We start from the raw sequence: 26,767 nt of genomic DNA, 5'->3' as shown, positions 1-26,767 counted from the left end.
TTTTTGCAACAAAATATATAACTGCAGATTTTAGTTGCGGAATTTTGTGCCCTAAAATTTGTAACCACGGTTTTATAGTAGTGGATTTTTTTTGCAGTAAAATTTATAACTACGGATCCTAGTTGTGAATATTTTAATATAAAAACATGTAACTGTTTATAGCTACAGATTTATGAGCAGCAAAGGCTATAACTGCGAATATTAGCTGTGGATTTTTATTTTTTATGAAACTTATAGCTACGAATTTTAGTTGCAGATTTTTGTGCTCAAAGCCTATAACTGCATCTTTTAGCTATTGATGAAAACCTATAGCTAAGGATTTTTATGCAGTAACTGTATAGAACAATAAGTTTTTTAGCTGGAAATATTTTTTCTACATATTATACTTGTTTCTTGAACCCACATAATATAGTTAAAATGAAAATTCATTCAATACACAGTACATAACTGGTTAACATTGAAAATACATATAATGCTCCTGTTTATATCCAAATCACTCAAATTCAAAATATATGTAAAATAAAAATCATGCTAATTAATCATCTAAATCCATACTTAATACATCAACAATCCTATACTAGAAAACTCAACTCCATCAACAATTCATATTGTATACAAGGGGGAAAAACTAGACTAGAGTGGTAATTGAGTGCTCCTTGTTGTTTGGATCTTGAATGGGTCCGAAATTACTAAGCCTTATGTTATTAGGCAACTCTACAAGGGTCTTACCACCTTGTTTGACTTATGTCCTTAGGGTACTCCCTGTAATCAATATTAACACAATTAATACTTAACAATCATTTAATATACTCATGAGAAAAACCATAAATTTTATATCACTTTACCTTATTGAGATGAACCATTGTGACTCATTAAAGATGAGCAAATCATTTGTAGTAGTGACTCACTATGACCACAAAAAGCATTAGGTACCTATCACATATATATATATATATATAGATAGATAACAAAGAAATTATTCTCAAAGCAAATAATAGTTAAAATAAGTGGAAATTACAAAATCTACTAGATAGCAAAAGTTTTACAAAAATAGTAGGTATAAATTATATTTTATAGTTATGAATTACTAAGTAAGAAATATTTAGCAGAGTAAAAAAAAAGCCAAATGAAGTGCCTATAATATCCCAAAATCCTTCTTCCTCCTTCTACTGCTACTTTTTCTTCCGATAGAGGTGTTACGTAACAACTCCCTCCTCCCTCTCCCCTCCCTCTCCCCTCCCCTCTGATAGAGGTGTTACGATAGAAGTACCCCACCACCACCATCACCCAGCCCCTCCGTACCTCTCTTGCTCACCCCTACCTTGCAAACCTGCCCCAGGCTCTGTATATATATACATATGTATAAAATATGTACAAGGGCTTTTTGTCTCTGATTCTACTTAAATTAGAATCAATGAAAGAGACAAAAGAGAGTACAAGAAGAGAAACAAGAAGAAAGAAGCTGATCCGAGCAAAGGACAAGAAATGTCCGAAGGTTAGGTCGACCCGATTCGATATTTTTCTAATCTTTTTGGGAAAGACAACTTAAAATGTTATAGGTTTACAGGTATCTTATCATTTAGATTGACATATTGAAGGTGGATTTTGAGTTAAGAGTGACAATTTGCTATTTGAGTTACAGGTGTGGTTGGATCTCTCCCTCTTGTATTGTTTTTATTATTTTATCTTTAATAAATTTTGAGAGAGCACCCCTTCTACTAATAAGCGTAATTTTCATTTTTCTTAGTAATTATTACTTCACACTCAAATATCTTAGGAAGGTTCCCCAACCCCCTCCCCATCCCCCCAAAAAAACTTTGAAGCAAGAAATCCCTAGAATTGAGTTGAACCACTTCACAATAGTAAGCAATTATTCATAAACAAGAAGGGTTCCTACGCACTATTGTAAGTAATTTTCTTAGGCATATCTCATACAGTCTTATGTGAGCAAAATGAATTGGCATTTTGTCTCATATAAATGTTGTCATTTTCTGTTTGGATGTCTATTACAACTTTACAGAGCCTGGAGTAGAACTGGGCTGACAAAAAAAAAAAAAAAAAAAAAGAAATGAATTATATTTATCTAGGCAGTGTCTTGCTGGCTCTTTATGTATGCTTGCCATGCATCTTACTCCTATTTTTTTCAGTCCTCATTTCTCATTCCCAGGAGATCCCATGTGGAAACCAGTTGAGTGATCTGATTTAAACTGTGTCATTTCTCTCTGTCCTCTTTTCTCTTCTTTTCCCCCTTATGATACCTTCTTCTTGGCTTCTAGCGCTATTACTGTACTTTTTTTCTAAGAATTATCAGACATTCATTAGCAAGTCAGATTTCTTCTTTTTTGTTTCAATTCTTGTATATTCTGTCGCCAGGTTTCTACACTTGTTTTGTGTTGCTATCAGTCTTCTAATTTAGTAAATTTAAACCTCATTTCTGTTCTCTAGGTTTGCTTTATTCATCTCCATTAAATTCTGGTTATAAATCTATTACGAAGGTCCTATTGTTCATTTACTTTTGGTTAAAAAGTTGAGAAATGACTAAATGAAGATCAAGTCCACTTGAAGCTGTGGAGCTTCAAGAGAAGGTTCTCTGTTGGGTAATTGTATTATAATTTCTTACAAAATATAAATTGCAACACAAAGATGTTGCAGTAGAAACTATGATGTTTTAGTGTTGATCCTTAGCTGGAATGAGATGAGGAAAAACTTGAAATAGATGTTGAATCACCACCACAACAACTGAAAAAGCTTCGAACAGAATTGAGGTTGAGTCACAATTGTAGTGCTGCCTTTAAGATAATTGATGCTCTCTACCGCCAAGAGTTGTTCTGCACCTCTACTTCTAAGATAAAACAAGCTTCCACTAGAAGATAAGGCAGCTCTTCTAGTCTCTTCTTAAGAGCAAAAAGTTACAGCAAAACAACCTCGCTCTAACCTTACACAAGACTTAGAGAAAATGGAAAAAAGAGAAACACTTACATGGTCACAATAAGTAGAAAGTGATGGAATGTCAATGTGTGAATGTGAGTCTCTGCAAGATATTTGGTTGGGTTTATATAGACCCAAAACCAACCCTTGCACCATCTTGGATTCCCTAAGAGTAACCTCCAACTAATGGCAAGTTAATTGGAGAATAATGTCATATGAATATGAATTGGAAATTTATTGAATTAATCCCAATCAATTCTCTTTGCCCACCTCTCCACTCTTGGTAATGGCTATGAATGGAATTTAGGGCTCCCATAAGGTGTTATTGACTATTTTCTAGCCCACCTCCCTACTCATGGTAGGGACCATGAATGGACTTAAGGGCACCCATAGTATATAGCCCTGCTCTTTAAACCCAATTTATTGATAGGTTGGTTCAGTTTGGTCTTGTAGGGTCTAAACTAGAACGGATTGATGTTGGTGCCTTGTGGTACATGACGGCAAGGGTGAGGTCAAATGCGAGGTGGCCGGATGATATTGAGTCGGTACCGAGATGATCTGCACACCTAAGTCGTGCCCTTGCACATATCACAAGGTCATGTATGAGTAGGAAATGTACGTTATCATATTTGAATGATAGGAACTTGATCTACAATAAATGGCGAGAGTGAAGTACATGTTATGACCCTATTTTCCTCCAAAATACAGCAAGATTGGCTTGTTTGGCCAATTGGTCGGTGTCACTGGTAGGTGCAAGACCCACCAACCTATTGGGGTATTGTGGATCCCAGCATGCCCAGCTTGGATGAGTACGTGTGTTTCGACCTCCTTGTCGTAATGAGGTATTGTATGCCCGATGATGTCGGCTACATTGCCCAAAACACACAGATTAATGTGTTTTGGTTTATGAATGGGTAAAACCAAACAAACCCTACAAGAGATTTATGAACCAAAGTATAAATAGCACTTAAACCCCCTCCTTTTCTCTCTCCCATTTATGATTTTAGCAAAGTTGGTGATGGGTGTAAAGAAGAGGGAGAATAGAGGAAGAAGGAGAGAAGGAAAGGGAAAGAGGCTCACCCCTTTGATTCCTGAGCCGCACCTCACTTTTTCTTCACTGGAATAGTGACCGGTGACTTGAGTTCTTCATTTTGAGGTAAGTAACACCATAAACCTTGGGATTTGATGAAACCCTCTTTGAGTATGTGTGAATCTAGAGGTTAATAAAGTCATTGTGTGTTTTCCTTGAAGTATTTGAAGAAGGAAACAAAGATTGGAGGTTATTGAAGTAGCATTTGAGTTTGAGAAGAGGATTCCAAGATTTGGGGTTTTCTCAAGTAAAGGTACGATTTCCTCCTCCAAATCTTATTGTTGTCTTAGATTCATGGTACAATAAAGTAGATGAAGTTTAGAATGTGTGAGAAATGATGTGGGAATCGCCCTATTGGGGTTCCAAGAGTTAGAATGGAAGAAAGGAGAAAAACAACAAAGTCCGAGATAACCGACAGGTAAGACCGATGGGTGCCTAACCCATCGGTGAGAGCTACCAGTCATACCTGCCCCCTCGGGTTCTACCGATGGATAAGACCAACGGGGACCTGACCCACTGGTATGACCTACCAGTTATTCTTGCACCTTTGGTTCTACCGACGGGTAAGACCAATGGGTTCCTAACCCGCCTGTATGACCCATCGGTCTAGGCAGAATTCATAAGTGGTTTCTCCTACCCACCTGTATAACCCACCTGTAGCCCAAATGATCTCCGATTGAAACCAAACTCATCGACAACCTTCTTCACACTATTATATGCATAGTGACTATATCCTACGTCATTTATGGTCCCGATTTGTACGTATTTCTAAACCCTTTATCTGTGTTAGGTTTCGAGAAACTCATCTTCTCACTCCGAATTTTACCTGTACTGCAAGTGCTGATTCTTCCACAAGAATAGGTAAGTGGGGAGAGGACTTTTATTCTTAATTTTGGAATGTTTTTGGCATCCTTTGCATTCATGGACTATATTGACATTCTGATTTCCATACTCATGCACATGATTGATGAATGAAGTGATACATTAGAACTTAACATATATATCTTAAATTCTATATGCATTGTTATATGTTGAAATCTTGAGAATGGAATATCATGTGATGTTTATAATGCAGGCTTATCGATCATGTGTGGAATTTTTAGATTATATGCCGTAGTTGGCTTGGAAACAATTTCATTGGTTCACCGTGAAATGGGACACAAAAGAACTATGCAATTGTACTATCTCATGTAGGAGCATGTAGTTAGGATTTCATATTCCCTCGTGCTTTGACCCTTCCTAATAGGGGTTTACGTGTTGGGTTATCATTGGGGGAAAACGTCGGTCACAGACCACCATGGTGGTTAGAAGTAGGCTTGACTGATCATTAGGACAATTAGAAACCTTGGTGATATATTCAGAGGGCCAATCGTACTGCTTTTAATTTCTGCTATGGTTCGACCATGATTTACTTTTCTACTGTGATTCAACTATAATTTACCTTTTTGCTATGGTTCGACCATGATTTATATTTCTATTGTGGTTTGGTCACGATTTAATTTTTCAAATGCTCATGGTGGGCCTTCTCCGACAACCCTATGGGCGTATCACTGAATGAAGAATATGTCTCGAACCCAGGGCATATGTGCACTATGGTTTGAGTAGCACGTTACCTATGACCTAGAATGATTTGTTTAGGTGGACTAGGATTAAAATGAATTTCATGCATATAGTATCATTTGAATGCATTTACTTGTATGCATCTTTCTTTCCATTTACTGAGCTAGTGAATTCACCTCTCGTGGACACACTTTTTTAGATGATTTTATAGGATATTATATAGAGGAGCCCATGTCGGGTCCCACTGACGAAACCCCTGTGGGGGATTGGTGGGTCCTCGAAGAACTTGAGCACGGTGAAGACTGCCCGTGTGAGGTTTGTGTTGCAGGGCAACAGTGATAGATTTTATTGACTATACTCCTTTTTTATTATTTTGGTATATTTTCTTTTTGTGCTCTCGATATTTAAATTTCTATTTCTTGTGTAATTGCCATGTCTATGGGCCCACATGTAATTATACTATGTATAACAATTTAGGTATCAAGAGTATATGGGGAATTTCAGTTAATCATTTATGACAAGACTTACGCTATAACTTATTATTGTATTTCATTGATCACTTGTGGCTTGCTGTGCTATGGTTACTGTATCAGATGATCCTGGTGGTTTGGGTTACATGGAAGGAACCCGATCACCAGTTCGGTTCTATGTGAACGGGGCGTAACACATATAATGACATTGACCATTTACCTCAATTTGGCAATAACCTATGGTATGAATTAAGAATTAATTTCATAACTGAAATTAATCCCAATCAATTCTCTTTACCCACCTCTCCACTCCTGGTAATGGCCATGAATGGACTTTAGGGCTCCATAGGGTGTTATTGACCCTTTTCCACTATTTTGACCCCAAGGGTCCCACACCATAACATGACAATCAAGACACATACAAATACTTTATTTTAAAACTTAAATATAATAAAATAGATATAAAATCTAACAATTTCCCATAAGTTTCAAACGACATGAAGGACATATGTGTTGTGACTGTATTATACACTATAGGGCGCATCATTATCGGTGTCTTTTGGACTTGAACCTACGTCTAATGAGCAGCGCTACAGGGTAGGGTAGAGTCAGACTCTTTGAACCTTTCCTCATTGGTGTAGCTGACCGACCCATCAACCACATTCTATAAGTCAATTTTTTGAGCTACCTATCATATAATCACTTTAGACTTTTGAACCGGCCATATCCCTTTTCTTGGACTCATGAATGTTTAGAGAACTTTCCTATAAATTCTCATCGGCGACGGTCACACCCCCTATATTCACTTAGGTTAGTCCCCGATGTGCACCACAATTAACACACCCCCACATTTCCTGTGATTGGACTAATTAAGAGCTTTACCGCTCAACGTTTCTCCTTGTGGTGGTACTACTATCACCATCTACATCTTAGAATGAATACTTAAATAAGCAGTAGTACTGAACTGGTCATCCCATTACTTCATTTGTACCTCTTGAACCTAATTAGGCATTAAGCCTCTTCACATAGGTAGAATGTCCATCACATGACCTAAGGATTAGGCATCAACCCCATTCCTGTAGATGCACTACACAAGTTCTTGACAAACATAGGCTTTGTGAATATGTCAGCTTAGTTACTTTCTGACTTCACATAATCGATAACTATCATTCCTTCATTTATGTACTGTCTCACAATATTGTGGCTTAGACGTATATGCTTCCTTTTACCATTGTATATCTGGTTCTTTGCTAGATGTATAGCCGCTTGATTATCACAATGTAGTGATATCGATGGCATCGATTTTTGCCACAATGGAATATCCACCATTAAGTTTTTAAGCCACTCGGCTTCCGTTCCAGCATTTTCTAAAGCTATGAACTCAATTTCCATGGTAGTGCCTATCCCACAAGATTGCTTTGTGGACTTCCATGAGATGGCACTGCCTGCTAGTGTAAATACACACCCACTAGTAGTTAAAGACTCATTTGTATCTAAGATCCAATTTGCATCACAGAACCCTTCTAACACCGCTGGTTTACCACTATAGTGCAAAGTATAGTTTATAATACCTTTTAAGTACCACAGCAACCTATCAACTACACTCAAATGCTCCTTACTTGGATTGTGAGTATGTTGACTCAACTTTCCTACCGCAAGGGCAATATCAGGATGCTTATAATTTATTAGATACGTGATTGAACTAATAATTTGAGCATACCTTTTTTGATTCATCGGTTCACCCAAGTTTCTTTTCAAATGACATCCTATATCAAAATGTGTTTTAACCGTTGAAACTTCATGGTACCCATACTTTTTAAGTATATTTTCTACATAATGGGCTTGGGATAGTGAAATGTTATTCTCTTGCTTGATGATCTTAATCCCACGGATCATATCAACATCTCCTAAGTCCTTTGTGTCAAAATTAAACATCAAAAGTTTCTTAGCTTGATTCACTATTTCCAAGTTTATTCTCATTATCAGCATATCATCTATGTATTGCAGTATGAATACGCCCTTACCACCATGAAACCTACTATATAAGCACCTTTCAGCGTTGTTCACAACGAAACCATTTGAAGTTAGAATTTTGTCTAATTTTTCATGCCATTGCTTTGGTGTCTGCTTCAATCCATATAAAGATTTTCAAAGCTTACAAACTTTTTGTTCTTGTCCATTTACAATACAACCTTCTAGTTGCTCTATGTAAATTTCATCCTTTAAATCCCTATTTAGAAATGGCCATTTCATATCCATTTAATGGATGACCAGGTTATATATTGACATCATTGCTAACATAACCCTTACTGTGGCAATTCTAAAGACTGTGGCAAATGTGTCAAAGTAATCAATATTAGGCTTTTGCCTAAACTCCTTTTCTACAAGTCTAGCCTTGAAACGATCAAGTGACCCATCACTTTTTAGTTTCTTTCAAAATATTCACTTGGTTTTCAAAGTTTTGGACCCAATTAGTAAATTTACCAATTCCCAAGTATTATTCTTTAATATTGAATCTAGTTCACTCTTGATTACCTCCTTCCAAAAGACAGCATTCGATGATGTAATAGCCTCTTTGTATGTAAGAGGATCCCTGTCTACTAAATAGACAAGCCATTCATCATTCGAATATTTGGATCTTTTGAGTCGTTTGCTCATCTTTGGTTGACTTCCATCACCATTACCCAATTCTTGATTGGTAATCCTTTCATTTGACTCCATTTCCCCATAAGTCAATTGACTATCCTTACTTGTAAGTAAATTAGACTTAAAGGAAAATATGTTTTCAAAGAACTCAACATCCCTTGATTCTATGATGCTATTTATTTCAATAACACCATCCATGGCTTTAATCACCATGAATCGGTATGCAGTATTATTTGTAGTATACCCTAAAAACACATAATCACATATTTTTTGTCCCAATTTTCTTTTCTTGGTATCTGGTAATAATACCTAAGCCAAACAACCCCAAATCCACAAGTATTTTAGACTTGATTTTCTTCCAAACCATTTCTCAAATAGAATCATACCAGTCTTGTTATATCAGATTCTATTTGATAGATAACATGTCGTTAGCATGGCTTCGCCCCACATATCAAGTGATACACTTGAACTCAATAGCATAGAGTTCATCATCTCTTTAAGAGATTTATTTTTCCTTTTAGCAATCCCATTGGATTTTGGTTGGTATGGAGTGGTTGTTTCATGGATGATTCTATTTGCCTCACAACATTTTTCAAGGTTAAAATACTCAGTCCCTCTATCGGTTTTAAGTCTTTTAAGCTTCTTTTTAAATTGATTTTCAACTTCTGTTTTGTAAGATATAAATGCCTTTCTGACTTCATCCTTTGATTTGAGTAAATAAATCATGGTATACCTGGAGTGGTCATCTGCGAAGGTTATGACATAACTGTTTCCTTCCCTCGATTCATATGACTTATAGTCACTCAAGTTACTATGGATCAATTCTAAGAGATCAATCTTTCTATCCACAGTTTTAAGAGGCTTTGTGGTTAACTTTGCCTCTACACAAGTTGTACACTTGTTCACAGGGGGTTCCACCTTATTGATGATCATATCTAATTTGCATAGTTTGGTGATATACTTCACGCTACTATGACCCAACCTACCATGCCACAAATCAAAATAATTAGTAGGGACAACAATGTAACCAGAAGAAGTACTAGCTTTCTCAATTACAACATTTTCAATGCTTAATATAAATAACCCATCACTAAGTTATCCCTTCCCCACAAATACATTGTTCCTAGTGATAATCGCCATTATCACTTTCAAAATCTAATTTCATTCCTACTTTAGTAAGCAAAGGAATTGAAATTAAATGATGCCTAATGGCCAGCACATGGAGGACATTGGTGAAAATCATAGTCTTCCCTGAAGTGAGCTTCAACATTATTTTTCTTTTCCTCATAATAGGGGCACTTTGGGAATTTCCCATGAATACCTTTTCGTCTCCCATACTCATAGAATAAGAGGAGAACATCTTCAAATCACCACAAATGTGTCTTGTAGCGCCAGTATCCAATACCCAATCCTTTAATTTTTGACCAAATTTGCTTTTGTGACCATAGCTACAAAGATGTTGTCTTCAACTAGGTTCACCCTTTTAGATTTTTTCTTCTTGAATTAACAATCTTTCTTGAAGTGCCCTGGCGTACTGCATATATAACAAATGAGTTTCTTCTTCTTAAAAGAAGGCTCATCAAAGTTTTGACGGTACTTTCGTTTCTTGTCTTGTTTGTTTGTTACTATTAAGTTCGCTTTTAAGTGTTTCTCCCCAAGGTCTTTTTCACCCTTGTCCTTGTTCCGGTTCTTTTTCTCAATTTTGATCCTTACAACCAACTGGTCCAAGGTCAACTCCGTCTTCTTGTGTTCATTGATAGCTTGAAAGCATCCCAATAAGATGAAAGCTTTTTAATCAAGGTACCGGTCACAAATTCTTCTAGTGGAATCATTTTTTCCTTTGCTAGCTTTCTAACCAAGATTTGAAATTAATTAATTTGGTTTGAAATGGTATCACTATCTTTCATAGTAAAATTTAGAAAGTTAGCCACCAAGTACTTCTTTAAGCCAACATCCTCAAGAGAGTACTTATTTACCGAAGCATTCCAAATCGAATATGCATACTCCAATGAACTAACCCATGGTATAAGTCATTGGATAATACATTTAAGATCTGAATTTTATATTGGTAATCTGCTTGAATCCAAGCCACCCTTTTGCCCTCTTTGACAGGATCATTGCTTTTTTTCGATATGGGTTCAGTCAAGGCAATTACCATCCAAATTTGGGCTAATGCAAACAACATCATTTACCTCCAACGTTTGAAGTTTTGACCTCCAAACTGCTCAATTTTGTCAAATTTAGTGACAATCCTCATCTTACCCAAATCCAGGATAAGATTAGTTACTGAGGGGATAACATTGGTGAGAATTGAATCAATGGTGGCTAAATCAGGAATCCCCTTACCATTATGGCTAACATGAACCCCACCTCCTTGGTTGTTGATTGTTCCTTCAACATTGATGTTTGAAGGATCTCCTACATTAATAATTCCATCGACTACATTGTTGTTTGAAGCATCACCTATGATAGTGATTGAATGACCATCATTGTTGTTGGGGTCATCACTTTTGTTGAGGCTTGCATCTCCAAGATTAGCCATGGGATCTTACAACGATCAATTACCTTAAAGTTATTGGGTAATTGTATTACAATTTCTTACAGAATATAAATTGTAATACAAAGCTTTTTTAGTAGAAACTATGATGTTGTAGTGTTGATCCTTAGCTGAAATGAGATGAGAAAAAACTTGAAATGGATGTTGAATCACCACCACAGCAACTGAAGAAGCTTCAAACAGAATTGAGATTAAGTCACACTTGTAGTGCTGCCTTTAAGGTAATTGATGCCCTCTACTGCCAAGAGTTGTTTTGCACCTCTACCTCCAAGATAAAACAACCTTCCAGTAGAAGATGAGGCAGTTCTTGTAGTCTCTTCTTAGGAGCAAAAAGCTACAGTACAACAACCCCCCTCTAACCTTACACAAGACTTAGGGAAAATGGAAAAAATAAAAAGACTTGTATGGTCACAACAAGTAGAAATTGATGGAATATCAATGTGTGAATGTGTATCTCTGCAAGGTATTTGGTTGGGTTTATATAGACCCAAAACCAACCCTTGCACCCTCTTTGATTCCCCAAGAGTAACCTCCAACTAATGGCACGTTAATTGGAGAATAATATCATATGAATATGAATTGGGAATTAGTTCAATAAATTGAATTAATCCCAATCAATTCTCTTTGCCTACCTCTCCACTCTTAGTAATGGCCATAAATGGAATTTAGGGCTCCCATAAGGTGTTATTTACCATTTTCTAGCCCACCTCCCCACTCATGGTAGTGACCATGAATGGAATTTAGGGCTCCCATAAGGTGTTATTGACTATTTTCTAGGCCCACCTGCCCACTCATGGTAGTGACCATGAATGAACTTTAAGGCACCCATATAATGACATTGACCATTTACCTCCATTTAGCAATAACCTATGGTATGAATTAAGAATTAATTTCATAAATCAAATTAATCCCAATCAATTCTCTTCTTATTCATTAGATGAGTTTGATGCTCTGAGAATGGCAGAAAATGAGAAAATAGAAGCAAATATAAGTAGAGTGTTAAAGATAACAAATTCTATAAGAGGACTTGGTGAAGAGCTGTCAGACACGGTGGCTGTGAAAAGAATTATGAGAACTCTTCCTCCCATTTATAATGTCAAGATCTCGGTGTTGGAGGAAAGAGACTTGAACAAGATAACTATTGATGAGCTACAAAATACCCTAGTTGCATATGAAATGCAAATTGACTCTCCTATCCAAGCTAATTCTAGTAAGGAAGCTACATTCAATGCCATGGGAAAGTTAAAAATAACTGAAGCTAGAAGCAACTCCAGAGATGAGAACAATAATGATGTAATTACATATTTGTCAAAGCAACTCAAAAATGGAACAGGAAAATAAAAGGGCAAGCTTCCACTTAAGTCCTTTGAGTGTGATGACATAGGTCGCTTTGCTTCACAGTGTCCTAACAAGAAAGAGCTGCATGACTCAGATGATGAAGAGGAGGAAGTACCTAAGAAGAGATTATTTAAAGGCAAAGGCAAGAAAACTTACAGTTCTAAGAAGAATAGAAACTTCAAGAGGAGAAGCCTAATTTCCAAAAATTGCAATGAGTCTTCTAATGAAGATTCTAGTGAAGATGAAGAAGATATCTTAGGTGAAGACATGTTTATGGCAGCTCAGTCAAGACCAAGAAATAACTCCTCCACTCAATCTCTAGAAGAAAATGACCAGAGTGATGAAGAAGAAGAAGGTGTAGTGGACCTAGAACTTGAACTAAAGTCAGCACTTTATACATTGTTAGTGGAAGAGAAGAAGACCAGGAAACTCACAAAGCAGCTGAAATATGCAGAAGATCTAATTGTGGAACTGAAGGTCTTGTCTGATGAATCCAAGAGAATTATAAAAGAAAAGGATTAGAATCTTCTGGAGAAAACTCAGATGATTGAGTCACTTGAAAGAGAAGTTATTATCCTACAGGCTGATATCCAGAAGAGAATTGAAGAAAAAGCTAATGAGACCTCCTCAACTTCATCAATAGAGCAAGAATGTGAAAATTGTAACAGGTTGATGGAAGCACAGATGAACTTGAAGAAATGTACTGAAGCAGGGAAATACTTTGGTGATAAAGAAGGAATTAGATTCATTCAAGAATCTGCAAAGGCTATAGGGAAGGAGACCTTAAAACAACCCATAAGCTTTGTTAAATCTATAGAGAAGGTCAATCAAGTCCAAGTCACTCATAAGGAAACTCAAACTCAGATTCAACAGAGACAATTCAAGAATGTTGGGTGGAAGAGAAATAATAGGTTCTATGGCTATTGCTTCTCTTGTGATATCTTTGGCCATAAAGCTAAAAATTGTAAAGTGGTAACTAAACTAAAGAAGATACCTACTAGCAATAGGTTTGCAGCTTTGGAAGAGTATGAAGTTCAGTGCTACAGATGTCACTCCTATGGTCATATTTCTAGAAATTGCTTGACTATGCTGCCTACACAGAGGATACAAAGGTCTTCACAAGGTTTAGCTCCTCAAAGACAGTTCACCAATAGTAGAAGACCACAAGTTGAACAGAAAAGTAAGAGAAAAAAGGAGGTTCAACCCATTATCATTGCTCAAAAGGCAGTGTGGAAGGTAAAGGGTAAGAAGGATAGCAACACCAAATCACTATTAGTTTAAGTTGCTTTAAAAGTGAAATCCAAGGAGGCACCATAGATTTTTTTACAGTGGGTGTTCTTCCCATATGACTGGTGATAAGTCAAGACTTCAAAATCTCAATTCTATCAATGGAGGTACAGTAAAGTTTGGCAACAATGATGGAGCAAAGATTTATGGAAAGGTTCTGTTAATCTGAATGAAGGTAAGGTCAGCCTTGAAAATGTGTTGTATGTGGATGGACTGAAGCACAACTTATTAAGTGTCAGTCAACTGTGTAAAGAAGGAATTCGTGTAATCTTCTCAAAGAAGTGATGTTCAATCAAGAACACTGACACAGGGAAATAGATAGCACAAGGAAAGAGAACCTCAAGGAACTTGTACGTTCTAGCTGAGAAGACTAAAGAGGAGTGTTTGATGAGCCAAGAAGATGAGACAAAGTTGTGGCACAAAATGTTAGGACATCTGAATTCTAAGAATCTAAGATAGCTTAGTGTGAAGAAAAGTGTAAGAGACCTTCCTATTTTGAAGAGGATTAGAATCAGTGTTTGTGGTTCTTGTCAGAAGGGAAAGTTCACTAGAAGCACCTACAAGCCCAAGGAGCATCACTCTAGCAAACCATTGGACCTTATACACACTAATTTGTGTGGTCCAATGAGGACTCAGGCGATAGGGAGAGAATGGTATTTTATACTATTTATTGATGACTGCACAAGGATGACTTGGGTCATGTTTCTCAAGGAGAAGAATGAGACAGAGAGAAGTGCTTGAGGGTGTTCAGAAAGCAAGTTGAGAACTTTATAGGGAGAACCATCAAATGCATTAGGTCTGACCAAGGAAAGGAGTTCACATGGAATGTATTCAAAGACTATTGTGATAAGCATGGTATTAGACTCTAGCATTCAGCAGTAAGAACTCCACAACAGAATGGTGTGGTAGAGAGGAAAAGCAGAGCATTAGAGGAGATGGCCAGAACTATGATGATTGAGGGTAATGTTAGCAAGAAGTTCTAGAGGGAAGCTGTTTAGACAACTGTTCATACACAAAATAGAGTTCTATTTATACCTCACACCCATCAGACTCCCTATAAGTTATGGGTTGGTAGGAAGCCTACAGTGAAGTATTTCAAGGTATTTGGCAGCAAATGCTACATCAAGAACAAAACTGACAACTTGGGAAAGTTTGAAGACAAAGCTGATGACGGTATTTTCTTGGGATACTCATTCAAAAGTAAGGCTTATCGGTGTTACAACAAGCTGTTGGCCAAAACAGTTGAAAGCTCCAATGTGAAGGTAGCTAAATTTGGAGTGCAATCCACCATGCATGATTTAGATGATGACTCTTCAAAATGTGAAGAGAGTTTTGGTCTTGATGATACTCCTATTAAGGTTACACAAACAGAAGAAGAAACTGAGGAAGTAAAAGGGAATGATAATTTGGATGCTGAAGAAGACACAAGAAAGAGCAACACCAAGTTCCAGAAGAATCATCCCAAGGATCAAATAATTGGTGATCCTAGTGCTGAAATCCAAACCAGAAATATTAAGAAGCCTAAGCAGATAGTTTCTCTACTATCACGTGTAGAACCCAAAAATGTGAATGAGGCTATTAAAGATGAGAGTTGGGTTAATGTTATGAATGAGAAGCTGGATCAGATAGAGAAGAATAAAACATGGGAGTTAGTTCCAAGACTAGCTCAGAAGAATGTGATAGGCACTAAATAGGTTTTTAGAAACAAGTTGGATGCCACATGAAAGATTGCCAGAAATAAGGCAAGACTGATATGTAAAGGTTATGCACAAATAAAAGGGATTGACTTTGATGAGACCTTTCCCCAGTGGCTAAATTGGAGTCAATTAGGATGTTCCTTGCTTTGAAGCTTTCAAAGACTTCAAGGTGTATCAGATGGACGTCAAGTCAACATTTTTGAATGACTTGTTGGAAGAGGAAGTCTACATTGAGCAACCAAATGGATTCATCTTGGATGAGGATGCTACTATGGTGTGCAGGTTAAAAAATGCTTTATATGGCTTGAAGCAAGCACCAAGATCCTTGACTAGATGCTTACTTATATCAACTTGGCTTTAAAAAGGGAGTAGTGGATAGCAACCTGTATATTCTTTTTGAAGATCATGGACAACTCATTGTGGTTATTTATGTGGATGACATCATCTTTGGAGGTCCTCATGAAGAGATCTGTAAGAAGTTTGCTGAGTTGATGCAGAGGGAGTTCGAAATGTCCATGCTTGGGGAACTCTCTTATTTCCTTCGGTTGTAGGTGCATCAGCAAAAGACTAGGATCTTTATCTCTCAACAGAAGTGTGTAGGTGAAATGCTAAAAAGATTTCAAATGGATGAATGCAAGCTGGTTGGGACTCCGATGGTAACAGGGTGCAAGTTGAGTAAGGAAGATGACAGTCCTCTAGTTGAACAAACCTTGTATAGGTCGATGATCGGAAGCTTATTGTATCGTACTGTATCCAAGCTTGATATTCTTTAGGTAGTATGTTTGGTGGCTAGATTTCAGGGAGATCCAAGGGAGAGTCACTTATTAGCTGTGAAGAGGATTTTCAGATACTTTAAGGGGACCACTGATTTTGGATTGTGGTATGGGAAGTCCAAGGATTTCATGCTCACAGTCTACACTGATGTAGACTAGGCTAGGTCTGTAGGTGATAGAAAGAGCACCAGTGGTGGAGCATTCTACCTTGGGAAAAGTTTAGTTGCTTGGCACAGTAAGAAGCAGGAATCTGTGTCATTATCCACAGCAGAGGGTGAGTACATAGCTGCAACTGCTACTTGCACTCAGGTTCTATGGATGAGGAGGTAGATACAAGATTTGGGGTTGAAGTCTGATGGTCCTATAAGTATCAATTGTGACAATTCCAGTACCATCAACATCTCTAAAAATCCGGTTCAGCACTCCAAGATAAAATATATAGACATCATATATCACTTCTTAAAGTAGCAAGTTTCTTTGAATGAAGTGAAGCTAGATTTTATTCCAACAACAGACCAAGTAACTGACATTTTTACTAAACCATTGGGCAAAGAGGTCTTTGAGAAGTTGATGACACTATTGGGTGTTGTCTCACCCCACTAGAGCACAGTGATGCTAGTGTTACCTGCAAGACAGCATGGCTGCAGGGGGATTGGCTTGGTTCCCACAAATGTTTATCTTTATATTCACTCTCAGAGGGTTGTGTGCTTTAGGGGGAGTCTTTCCTCCAGGGGGCATTTGTCTGTCTTCCTTTGTACTTGTTGTCAAATGGGGAGAAAATGATGTTTTGGATGTTGCTCACGGTATTGCCAACAACTTCAAAGGGGGAGATTGTTGTTCCCATGATGAAGGTTTGGTTGTCATTGTTGGCAACACAGGCATAGTGGTATGGTGGTTGAAGAGATGGATTGTGTTGTGAAGTCAGATTCTCAGCAGCTGTCCGATTCAAATTGTAATCCAATGGTGGATTGACTTTGGTATGTGAAATGATGAGAGTCATTGATCGTGGTTGGTAAATATTGAAATTGGATGATTTAGATCTTTTAATTTTAGTTTTTATTAGAAATTGGAGGTAAAAGGTCAAGACTGCCCTTAGTCGTGACGTTTGGAATGTCACTTACTTAAATGCACCCTCACGTGTACTTGTGAGGGCTACCTTACCAAATGGATATATTGAAGGTCAATCTAATGGCTATGATTAAACGATTCTATTTGGTGGACTCACATTGGCTGAACTTCTCTAGGGTTTTCTGGAGGCTATGTAACTCCAAATTCGACATGTAATATATGGATTTGGGTTTTCGAAAAGATGAACGCATTGGGAATATTGGGATAGCAGTCTGATGTACATTTGTGCATAGAAATCGATGCAGACACGATTCTTCTCTGTTTTGGATGTTGTTTGGGTTGAGAAGTCCTTGGAGATTGTTCTTCCTACTATGGTGATGATTCTTTGATCTTCTACGTGCAGAGAAGTCCACTTGGCGATGCCCAAGTGAGGTTTGAATCCCTTATTATCTCTATTTATATGTTATTGTTCTTCATTGAATAGAGATAGGAGTTTGGGTAGGGATTTCTTGTAAGTTGTTGTGGGTATATAACATGTTTGATTAAATGCCATAGTCAACCTGAGTTTAACTTTTGCGTAGTATTTTATCCAAATTTTCTATTGATTTGCTCCTTGGTTTGGGGAGGGTAAAGACACGGACAAGTGATAAGACCTCAAGTTGTGAGGCACTTGTAAAACCCAGTAAAGGTTCATCAGTGAGGTAATAGTGAGATTGCCCAATGAAGGCAGCCCAGTGAGGGCACTCGGTGGACTAGGCACACCGCCAAACCACGTAAATATTTGTGTTTATTTTTCTCTAGTTAAAAGTGTTTTGCTTGCAGGGTGGTTGAGTACATTTGGCAGACTCCTTTCCATTGATTGGGAAGAGGAGTGAATGTGCTTATGTTTAAAATAACACAGGTCAATCAGCAATATTATAAGGGACACTGATTCACCCCCTCTCAGTGACTGTCTGAGAACTTCAATGTTCGATGTCTGCGGATATCACGAAGATGGAGGTTTGCGGCAAGGACGATGATGTCTGATGGTTCAGGGGTGTCTCTGAGATTTTTTCCAAACTCCCCATCAAAGTTCCACCAATTTCGTAGGGCTTGGGTGAGGGCTAAGGTGGGAGAAAAGGACATCCACGTAGGCCGACAAGAAAAGTTACCATGTTTATCTATAATCCCGTCATGTTTAAGCAAACAACTAAAATCTTCTTGAGGTGGTACAGTTCACACAATTATCCCACCCGAACAAAATCACCTCTAAATAAACAGGCCCTCAAGTGATCTTTGAGCATATGTACCCTGCTCTCTAGCCAAATGATATTTTTTGAAATAAAATTGTTGTTTTTGCAATTGGTATTTTGGATTTTCAATGAGTAGACAGCAACTTCTAGAGTCTTCTTCTTTGTTCTTCTCTGTTTTTCTTCTCTTTCCTCATTATGATTCATCGTCCTATTCTTCTGCAACTGTTGGTGTTGCTGCTACTAAGAATTATTAAACATCCATTAACAGGTTAGCTTTCTTCTTTTTGGTTGCAGTTCTTGTATTCTGTTTTCCGGTTAGCTTTCTTTCTTTTAGGTTAGTTTTCCCCTTTGTTCTTTCTCTTTTTTCTTTTTTATTGTATGCCTATTATAATCTCAAGTTTTGCCTCTTAGCTAACTGCACTTTGTTTATTAATGTGATATGTTTTTTAATTGGAAAATTTTTCACCCCCTTGTGCTTATCCTATATTTACTCAAACTTTCCTCATCAAACTAATTTTCCCCTTTTCTGATTCACCAAAAAAGCAAACATCTACCTCTGAGACTCCCTTAATAATAAAAAATGTCTGAATTACCTCTTTGTTCTGAATTTCATCCATGCCTTCATCCATCGTCTCTGAGAGGAATAAATCACATTCTAACTCTAAATCTTCAAAGAACAATGAAAAAAAGGAAAAATACACTGCCTTCTTCCACCGTCTCTGCGAGGAAGAAAAATCCCTCTTCCAAGATCAATAAAAGGGGAAAAGACGCTGTCTTTTCTCAATTTGTAGATTTTGGTCTCTCTCGAATTGCAGAGTTCAGCGTGCGAATCTACTCAAAGGTATTGATTTTTGTATATTCTTGAGTATAATAATATACAAAGTTGGAGAAAAGGTATTGTGTAGAGCTAGAGGGCATCTGGCTCTCCTTCTCCCATCCTTGTCTCCCCCACCCGTCCCTGTGCAACTTCATGACCCCAACCCGCCTTTGTCCGCCTCTGTAACTCCCGCTGCAACCAGATATTGAACCCCTCTGTCCCTCCCCCGCCCTTTCTGTCTTCGTCGCTGGGTCGTACCCTTTGCAGGTTCAGTGCATCGTCCAACATACCTACTTGGTCGCATGATTTCCCTCTCCTACAGGGGATTCAACAGCAGGTTTAAGATGGACAGTGGAGTATGGGAAGGGAAGCTGTCGGCCTTGCTCGAGACAATAAATCTCCCAACAATAATTTTCAGTTTTGAAGAAGGGAATGGATTGAATAAGTTCATCCATTCAATCCACGGTGCTAGTGAATATATTGAGGGTTGCCGCAAGATTTCTGAGAGAGAGAATTGCCACTTCAATATTGATATACCATAGCACGGCTAACCAGTAAGGAGGTGCCACGTATACCAAAAAGTCAGAAACTAGAAGACCCGAACAAACCTCCAGACGAACAGAGAAGTAGATGAACACAGGCATGGCCATAATTAGTAAGTTCGGGGACGGCAATTATACGGGAATGGATACGTACGGCAACTATATGAACCATACGGCAATAATACTTTTTTTCAATAATTCGGCGCAATAAATCGTGTACGGCAATGAAACGATACGTGTTTAATATGTGTTTAATACGGCTGCCCTATAAATTCGGGGAGCAAAAATACGGGTTTATTTTGGTATTAAGAAGACTAAAAAACTGGCTATTTGCAATTAAATTCTAATCTCCCATGCTTCTATGAACATTTAAATCCAATTTGAAATAATTTCTATATTTATCATAGCAAATAATAGTATATATATGTCCATAACAAGCATTTAACAAATCAAAATATCATCCGTCATATGACTCATGAAATACAAAAGATATAATAAGAAAATGTCATATCAAATGGTCCATGTATTAAAGAAGCAGTGAAATAATTGGAAGACCTATAAAATCCATAAAATATTGTCTATGCCATAAAGAAGAAAAAACTTCAGTTGTTCATATCAAATGGTGCTTGTGTTTCTGAATCATGTGTGAATGGAGTATGAATGATATTACGCAGCTGATTTAGAGTGCCACTATAAATTGGAGTGTTCATATAATCAGAATCCAGCGCAGATCCAATCCCAAGTTCTCTATCATGCAATGTCTGATCATATTCCCTTCGTGCACCCTCTTCATCTTCAACTTCAACATCTTCATCTATTTGAATATCAACAAGTTTATCTAAATTAATTGACTCTTTACTAAACTTCTCAATGTCTTTTGACTTGATTTTCAGAAGAGAATTCATCCTTATATAAACCAAATCTTCCAACATGTCAGGAGTGAGTCTATTTCTTTTCTTGGTCTGCACTGCTTCAAAAACACTCCAATTTCTCTCACATGATGATGAACTACAAGGTTGACTTAAAATGCGAATAGCAACCTTTTGAAGTAAAGGAATAGTGTTGGGAAACATGTCCACACTCCTTGCCATGTTTTGGTGTTAACAAACAAACATACATCCTTAACTTGATTGTTAAAGTGTGATTAGCTTGAAGAAACCCTTAGAAGATCGAAGGTCGAATCAAGACATGAAGCTAAGCTTAAAGATATGAAACAGCAAACAAGAAGGAAAGAAGATGAAGGGCTAAAGAATGGAAGATTCAAGTGAAGAAGAAGACCACTAGGATAGATTAGTTATTCTTAATGTAATTTGTAATTTTCACATACTTATATGCACTCACCTCATGCATGTGCATTGCATCATATTAGAATGACCATAGAGCATGCCTTGACTAGGTATGAAAAATTTCTAAGTGGTGTGGAACACACAGTAACCTAACTCAAGGGTATTTAGGGAATCTTAAAGTTAGTATCAGGAGACGAAATCTTCATAGAAGTTGTAGAAAATTGAGTTGTGATTCCAACACAACTGATCTCAAGTCAATCCAAGGTCGGACCAAAAAGTTATAGTCAAAACACTGGTGATTGGTCAGTATGACAGAACATGTCATGTTGGCGGTCGACCGGCTGGAAGCCCCGGTCGACCGGACCTGTCCGAGACCATAGGCGGTCGACCGACTGAAAGTCCCGGTCGACTGGTCCCTGTCTGGAAGTACTCCAACGGCTATTTTTTTTGCCTATAACGGCTCTTGGCGGTCGACCGGCTACCAATGGCGGTCGACCGGTATACCCAGAATATGTCCGTTAGAGCTTGATTATCTACCTAAAATGCTTCACTAAGTTCACCTATAAATACCCTAATCACTCTTAATTAATTATTCATTAAGAAAGAGCTTTAAGAGCATTGTTGCAAGCATTAGAGAAGTTTATTTTCTACTTGAGTTATTCTATTACACAAATCCCAAACAAGAGGCTCAAGTCTTAATCAAAGTCCTCTACTCTCTCCTGTGCAAGTCAAAGCCGTAAGAGAGGACTTTACAAAAGGTGCATCACTCATCATTTATTATTCATTATCATTTGCACCACACTTGAGGTATTCCTCTTATTCCACTATTTCTTATTTTTTGTTTTTTACAATTCTAGACTGTACTTAGGATTTTAAGGATACTCTTATCCTAAAAAGAGAAAGGTCTCTCTCTACCTCTAAAAGAGATTGTGAAGGCGTCTCTCTGCCTGGAAAGGAGATTTGTAAGGATACTCTTATCCATAAAAAGATTGTAAAGGTTTTTCTTCCCTACCTACTGTACTGAAAGGGAGAACTAGTGGAATACCTTACAAGAGGATTCTTGTAGGGAGTGGACTAGACTCGAATTGAGTCGAACCACTATATATCTTGTGTCGTGGTTGTTCTTATTTTATTTATTCAGCATCGCTTTTAACTTATAGTCACACTTGTGACCTTTTTGTCAAAAAGAGTTAAATTCCACTAGTATAACCTATTCACCCCCCCTCTAGGTTATTTCAATTGGTATTAGAGCGGGAGCTCAATTTATTTAAGACTATATCGTCTTAATAGTGAGTCAAAGACCATGACCACATTCCAAGGACCAGCAGAAGGCATGAACGCCTCGAGACACCCGTACTTTAATGGAGAAAACTTTTCTTTCTGGAAGTGCAGATTCAAGAATTTTGTGTGTGGTCACAACATTCTTGTATGGAGAGCCATAGAGAATGGACCATACACTATCACCAAGATAGTTGATGGAAAGACAGTACCTAAGGATGAAGGAGAATGGACAGCTGAAGACATCACCCTCATCCAGTACAACTTCCGTGCCATTACATTCCTTCAATGTGCCCTCAATGAACAAGAGTTCAACCGAGTCATTGCATGTGACACGGCTAAAGAAATTTGGGATATGCTTCTTGTCACACACGAAGGTACAGCAGAGGTAAAAGAAAGAAAGGTAGATCAACTTGTCTCTGATTACGAGTCATTCTCTATGAAAGAAAATGAGTCAATAACTTCTATGTTCACTAGATTTACTAATATTGTGAATAATCTTAAAGGTTTAGGCAAGACTTATACTAACGCTGAAAAAGTCAGAAAAATCTTAAGAGCCTTACCTGCAGCTTGGAGACCCAAGAAAACAGCAATCGAAGAAGCCAAAGATTTGACAAAAATCTCCTTGGACTACTTGCTTGGATCTCTCCAAACGCATGAAGTAGAGCTGAATGCCGACAAACCAAATTATGAGAAAAGGAGAACCATAGCGCTAAAATCAACTCAACCTATCGAAGAAGTAAGTGATGATGAAGAAGATGAAGAATTCGACATGGAAAAGGAAATTTCACTCATCATGAGGAAATTCAACAAATTCCTCAAACAGAAAGGAAGATTCCAACACAAGAACAAATCCTACGGTGACAAATCCTATGGGGAAAAAGGTAAAACAGAAATTAAACCCAAGGAAATTCCTACTAAAGACGTAGTGTGTTTTGAGTGCAGAAAGCCTGGACATTTCAGAACTGAATGCCCAAATAAATAAAAAAGAAAGGCCTATGCAGCTACATGGGACTCAAGTGATGAAGAGAAAAGTGAATTTGGAGGAGAAGTCACCAACCTCGCCTTGATGGCCATCGGAGATGAAGAACAAGAGGTATGTGAAATTCAACCTGAACTTTTAGTAAGGGACTCTAATGAGGAACTTCAAGAAGCCTTCGAGGCCTTATATGAAGAAAGTATAAAATTAGAGTCTGATAAAAGTAAACTTGAAAAGGAGGTTGAAACACTAAATAAGAGAGTGGAGGCACTAACCTCAAAGGTAAGTGAACTGGAGGAAGAAAACTTTAAGTTGAATTCCACCCTCTGCACCTTTACCCAGGGGCAAAAGAACCTTGACAACCTTCTAGGTTCTCAAAGGAAGAGTCCAAATGAAAGAGAAGGACTGGTTTATAATGGACAAAATCCATATAGAAATCCAAGAAGGGGTGACCAAAGAAACCAACCATCCACCTCCTACATTAAATGTAGTTTTTGTAAAAAGACAGGACACTCCATAAAATAGTGTCACCTCAAGAAAAAGCCCAACTCTCAAACTGAGAGATCAAGAGTAAACCATGCCTACTACTACACACCCCTAAGAAGGCAATATAAGCCTCAAGAAAACTCTAGACCTATGCCCAGGTATGGAAAAACCCAACCTCATAGAGAGTACTCTATTGAGAGGCCCCAAAGGCAATTCCAAGGATACAAGAACTATCCTAGTGAGACTTATAGACCACAAGGGAAATACCAAAACCAAGGACTCTATAGATACTATACTCCAAGATCAAATGGATCTTATGAAAATCAGAGGACTCAAAGAAACCTAAGGCCATTCCAAAGGCAGAACCAAAATCCTAAAAAGTACAAAACCATTTGGGTTCCAGTCGGGAAGTTTGACACTAACAATGGTGGACCCATGAGATTATGGGGACCAATGTACGATTAAATTTCTGTTATAGGTTTGCTTGAAGAATAAGGTGGAAGCTGAATGGGTCATCGACAGTGGATGCTCCAAACACATGACATCCAACAAGAACCTATTCTCAAGCTTACGGGACTATGATGGAGGATGGGTCTCCTTTGGAGATGACAGCAAAGGAAAGATTGCTGGTATTGGAAAAATAAAACTTGGAGGTATTTCAATCTCGAACGTTTACTTTGTGAAAAATTTGAACTACAATCTCCTAAGTGTAAGTCAATTATGTAGTATTGGATACAAAGTAGAATTCAATGTCTCCCACTGTTGTATTAAAGATACAAATGATAATCTAATACTAAAAGGATCTAGGAAAAACAACATTTATGTTTGTATACTTGATGAAGTAAGTTCCTTAAATGCATGCTTGGTTTCTAACCATAGTGAATCTTCATTATGGCATAGAAGACTTGGACATATAAATGTCAAGTTGATTCAAACCATAGCATCCAATGATCTTGTGAGGAACCTCCCTAAAATCAAGTATGAAAAAGATAGCTTCTGTGATGCCTGTCAAAAAGGCAAACAAACCAAAGTTTCCCACAAGTCGAAGAATATTGTCTCTTCCTCTAGACCATTAGAACTACTTCATCTAGACTTATTTGGACCTATCAACATATCTAGTATGAATGGTAAAAATTACACCTTTGTAATTGTTGATGACTACTCTAGGTACACTTGGACTGTTTTTCTGAAAAATAAAAATGATGCCTTTGATGAATTTGCAACTCTATGTAACAAATTGCAAAATCAGAAAGGGTATACTATAACCTCTGTTAGGAGTGACCATGGAGGAGAATTTGACAATATAAGTAAATTTGACTTATACTGCAACAAGTATGGTATTGACCATAACTTCTCCGCTCCTAGAACACCTCAATCAAATGGAGTAGTTGAAAGGAAAAACAGGTCATTACAAGAGACTGCAAGGACTATGCTTAATGAATACACTTTGCCTAAGTACTTTTGGGCTGAAGCTGTAAATACAGCATGTTATGTACTAAATAGAATAATCCTTAGACCTTTGCTTTCTAAAACACCTTATGAACTATATTTTGGTAAAATACCAAAAGTAAACTACTTTAGAGTATTTGGATGTAAATGTTTCATCCTAAACATCAAAAACCATCTTGGAAAATTTGATGCAAAATCTGATGAAGGAATATTCTTAGGATACTCACTCAACAGTAGGGCATATAGAATTTTTAATAAAAAATCCTTAATGGTTGAGGAATCTATGAATGTAAGATTTGATGAATCTTTACCTAATGATTTAAATAAATCTCTTGCTGATGATGATGATATTATTGATGAACTTAAGAACAAAACTAATGATATTTCTCTTAACGATTCAAATGATGTTACCATAGAAAAATTAGAAACACTACCTAAGGAAGTCATTCCTCATAGGAATCATCCCCTAGAAAATATCATAGGAGATCTAGATGGAGAAATCCAGACTAGATCTAAAACCCGAGAGGTATGCAATCACACTGCATTTATCTCAAGGATCGAACCCAAGAACATAGAAGAAGCTCTAAAAGACAGTGATTGGATTATAGTTATGCAAGAGGAGCTTCACCAGTTTGAAAGAAGCAAGGTATGGGAACTTGTCCCTAGATCTGACCACCACACCATCATTGGTGCTAAGTGGGTCTTTCGTAATAAACTGGATGAAGATGGGAACATAGTGAGAAACAAAGCAAGATTAGTTGCCAAAGGGTATAACCAGCAAGAGGGAATAGACTGTGATGAAACCTATGCACCAGTAGCAAGGTTAGAGTCCATTAGAATGTTACTAGCTTTTGTATGCCATAAGAACTTTAAACTATATCAAATGGATGTCAAAAGTGCCTTCTTGAATGGATACATTCAAGAAGAGGTATATGTAGCTCAACCTCCCGGCTTTGAAGACCCTAAGTTTCCAAACCATGTCTATAAACTTGAGAAAGCTCTTTATGGACTCAAACAAGCCCCTAGAGCTTGGTATGAGAGATTAAGTACTTTCTTGATAGAAAGTGGCTTCTCAAGGGGGAGGATTGACACAACCCTGTTTGTGAAGAACCTGAAGAATGACATACTCATTGTTCAAATCTATATAGATGATATCATTTTTGGCTCAACCAACGAGAGAATGTGTACTGAATTCAGTAACAAAATGAGCAATGAATTTGAAATGAGTATGATGGGAGAGTTAAATTTCTTCCTTGGACTTCAAATAAAACAGACTGATAATGG

General features: G+C 37.5%; 1 protein-coding gene and 1 long non-coding RNA gene across 2 annotated transcripts in view; both read right to left on the bottom strand.

Moving 5' to 3' along the window:
- Positions 1 to 412: 412 nt before the first annotated feature.
- On the bottom strand, positions 413 to 925 carry LOC122086492. The gene is made up of 2 exons (XR_006142445.1): positions 846 to 925; positions 413 to 762 (listed from the first exon to the last, which is right to left on the bottom strand). It is a non-coding gene; the product is annotated as an uncharacterized LOC122086492 (long non-coding RNA).
- Positions 926 to 20,402: 19,477 nt separating this feature from the next.
- The window catches only part of LOC122085503, a 12,126-nt gene continuing 5,761 nt past the window's right edge, over positions 20,403 to 26,767 (bottom strand). Inside the window, exon 3 of the mRNA XM_042653961.1 lies at positions 20,403 to 21,065. Within this exon, the coding sequence (XP_042509895.1) occupies positions 20,608 to 21,065 (458 nt within the window). The 3' untranslated portion in view covers positions 20,403 to 20,607. The remainder of the gene's footprint in view (positions 21,066 to 26,767) is intronic.

The sequence above is a fragment of the Macadamia integrifolia genome, chromosome 8 (assembly GCF_013358625.1).
Source record: "Macadamia integrifolia cultivar HAES 741 chromosome 8, SCU_Mint_v3, whole genome shotgun sequence".
Lineage (NCBI taxonomy): Eukaryota > Viridiplantae > Streptophyta > Magnoliopsida > Proteales > Proteaceae > Macadamia > Macadamia integrifolia.
Note: the sequence above shows the minus strand (reverse complement) of the source record. Positions and strands in the feature narration are given on the sequence as shown.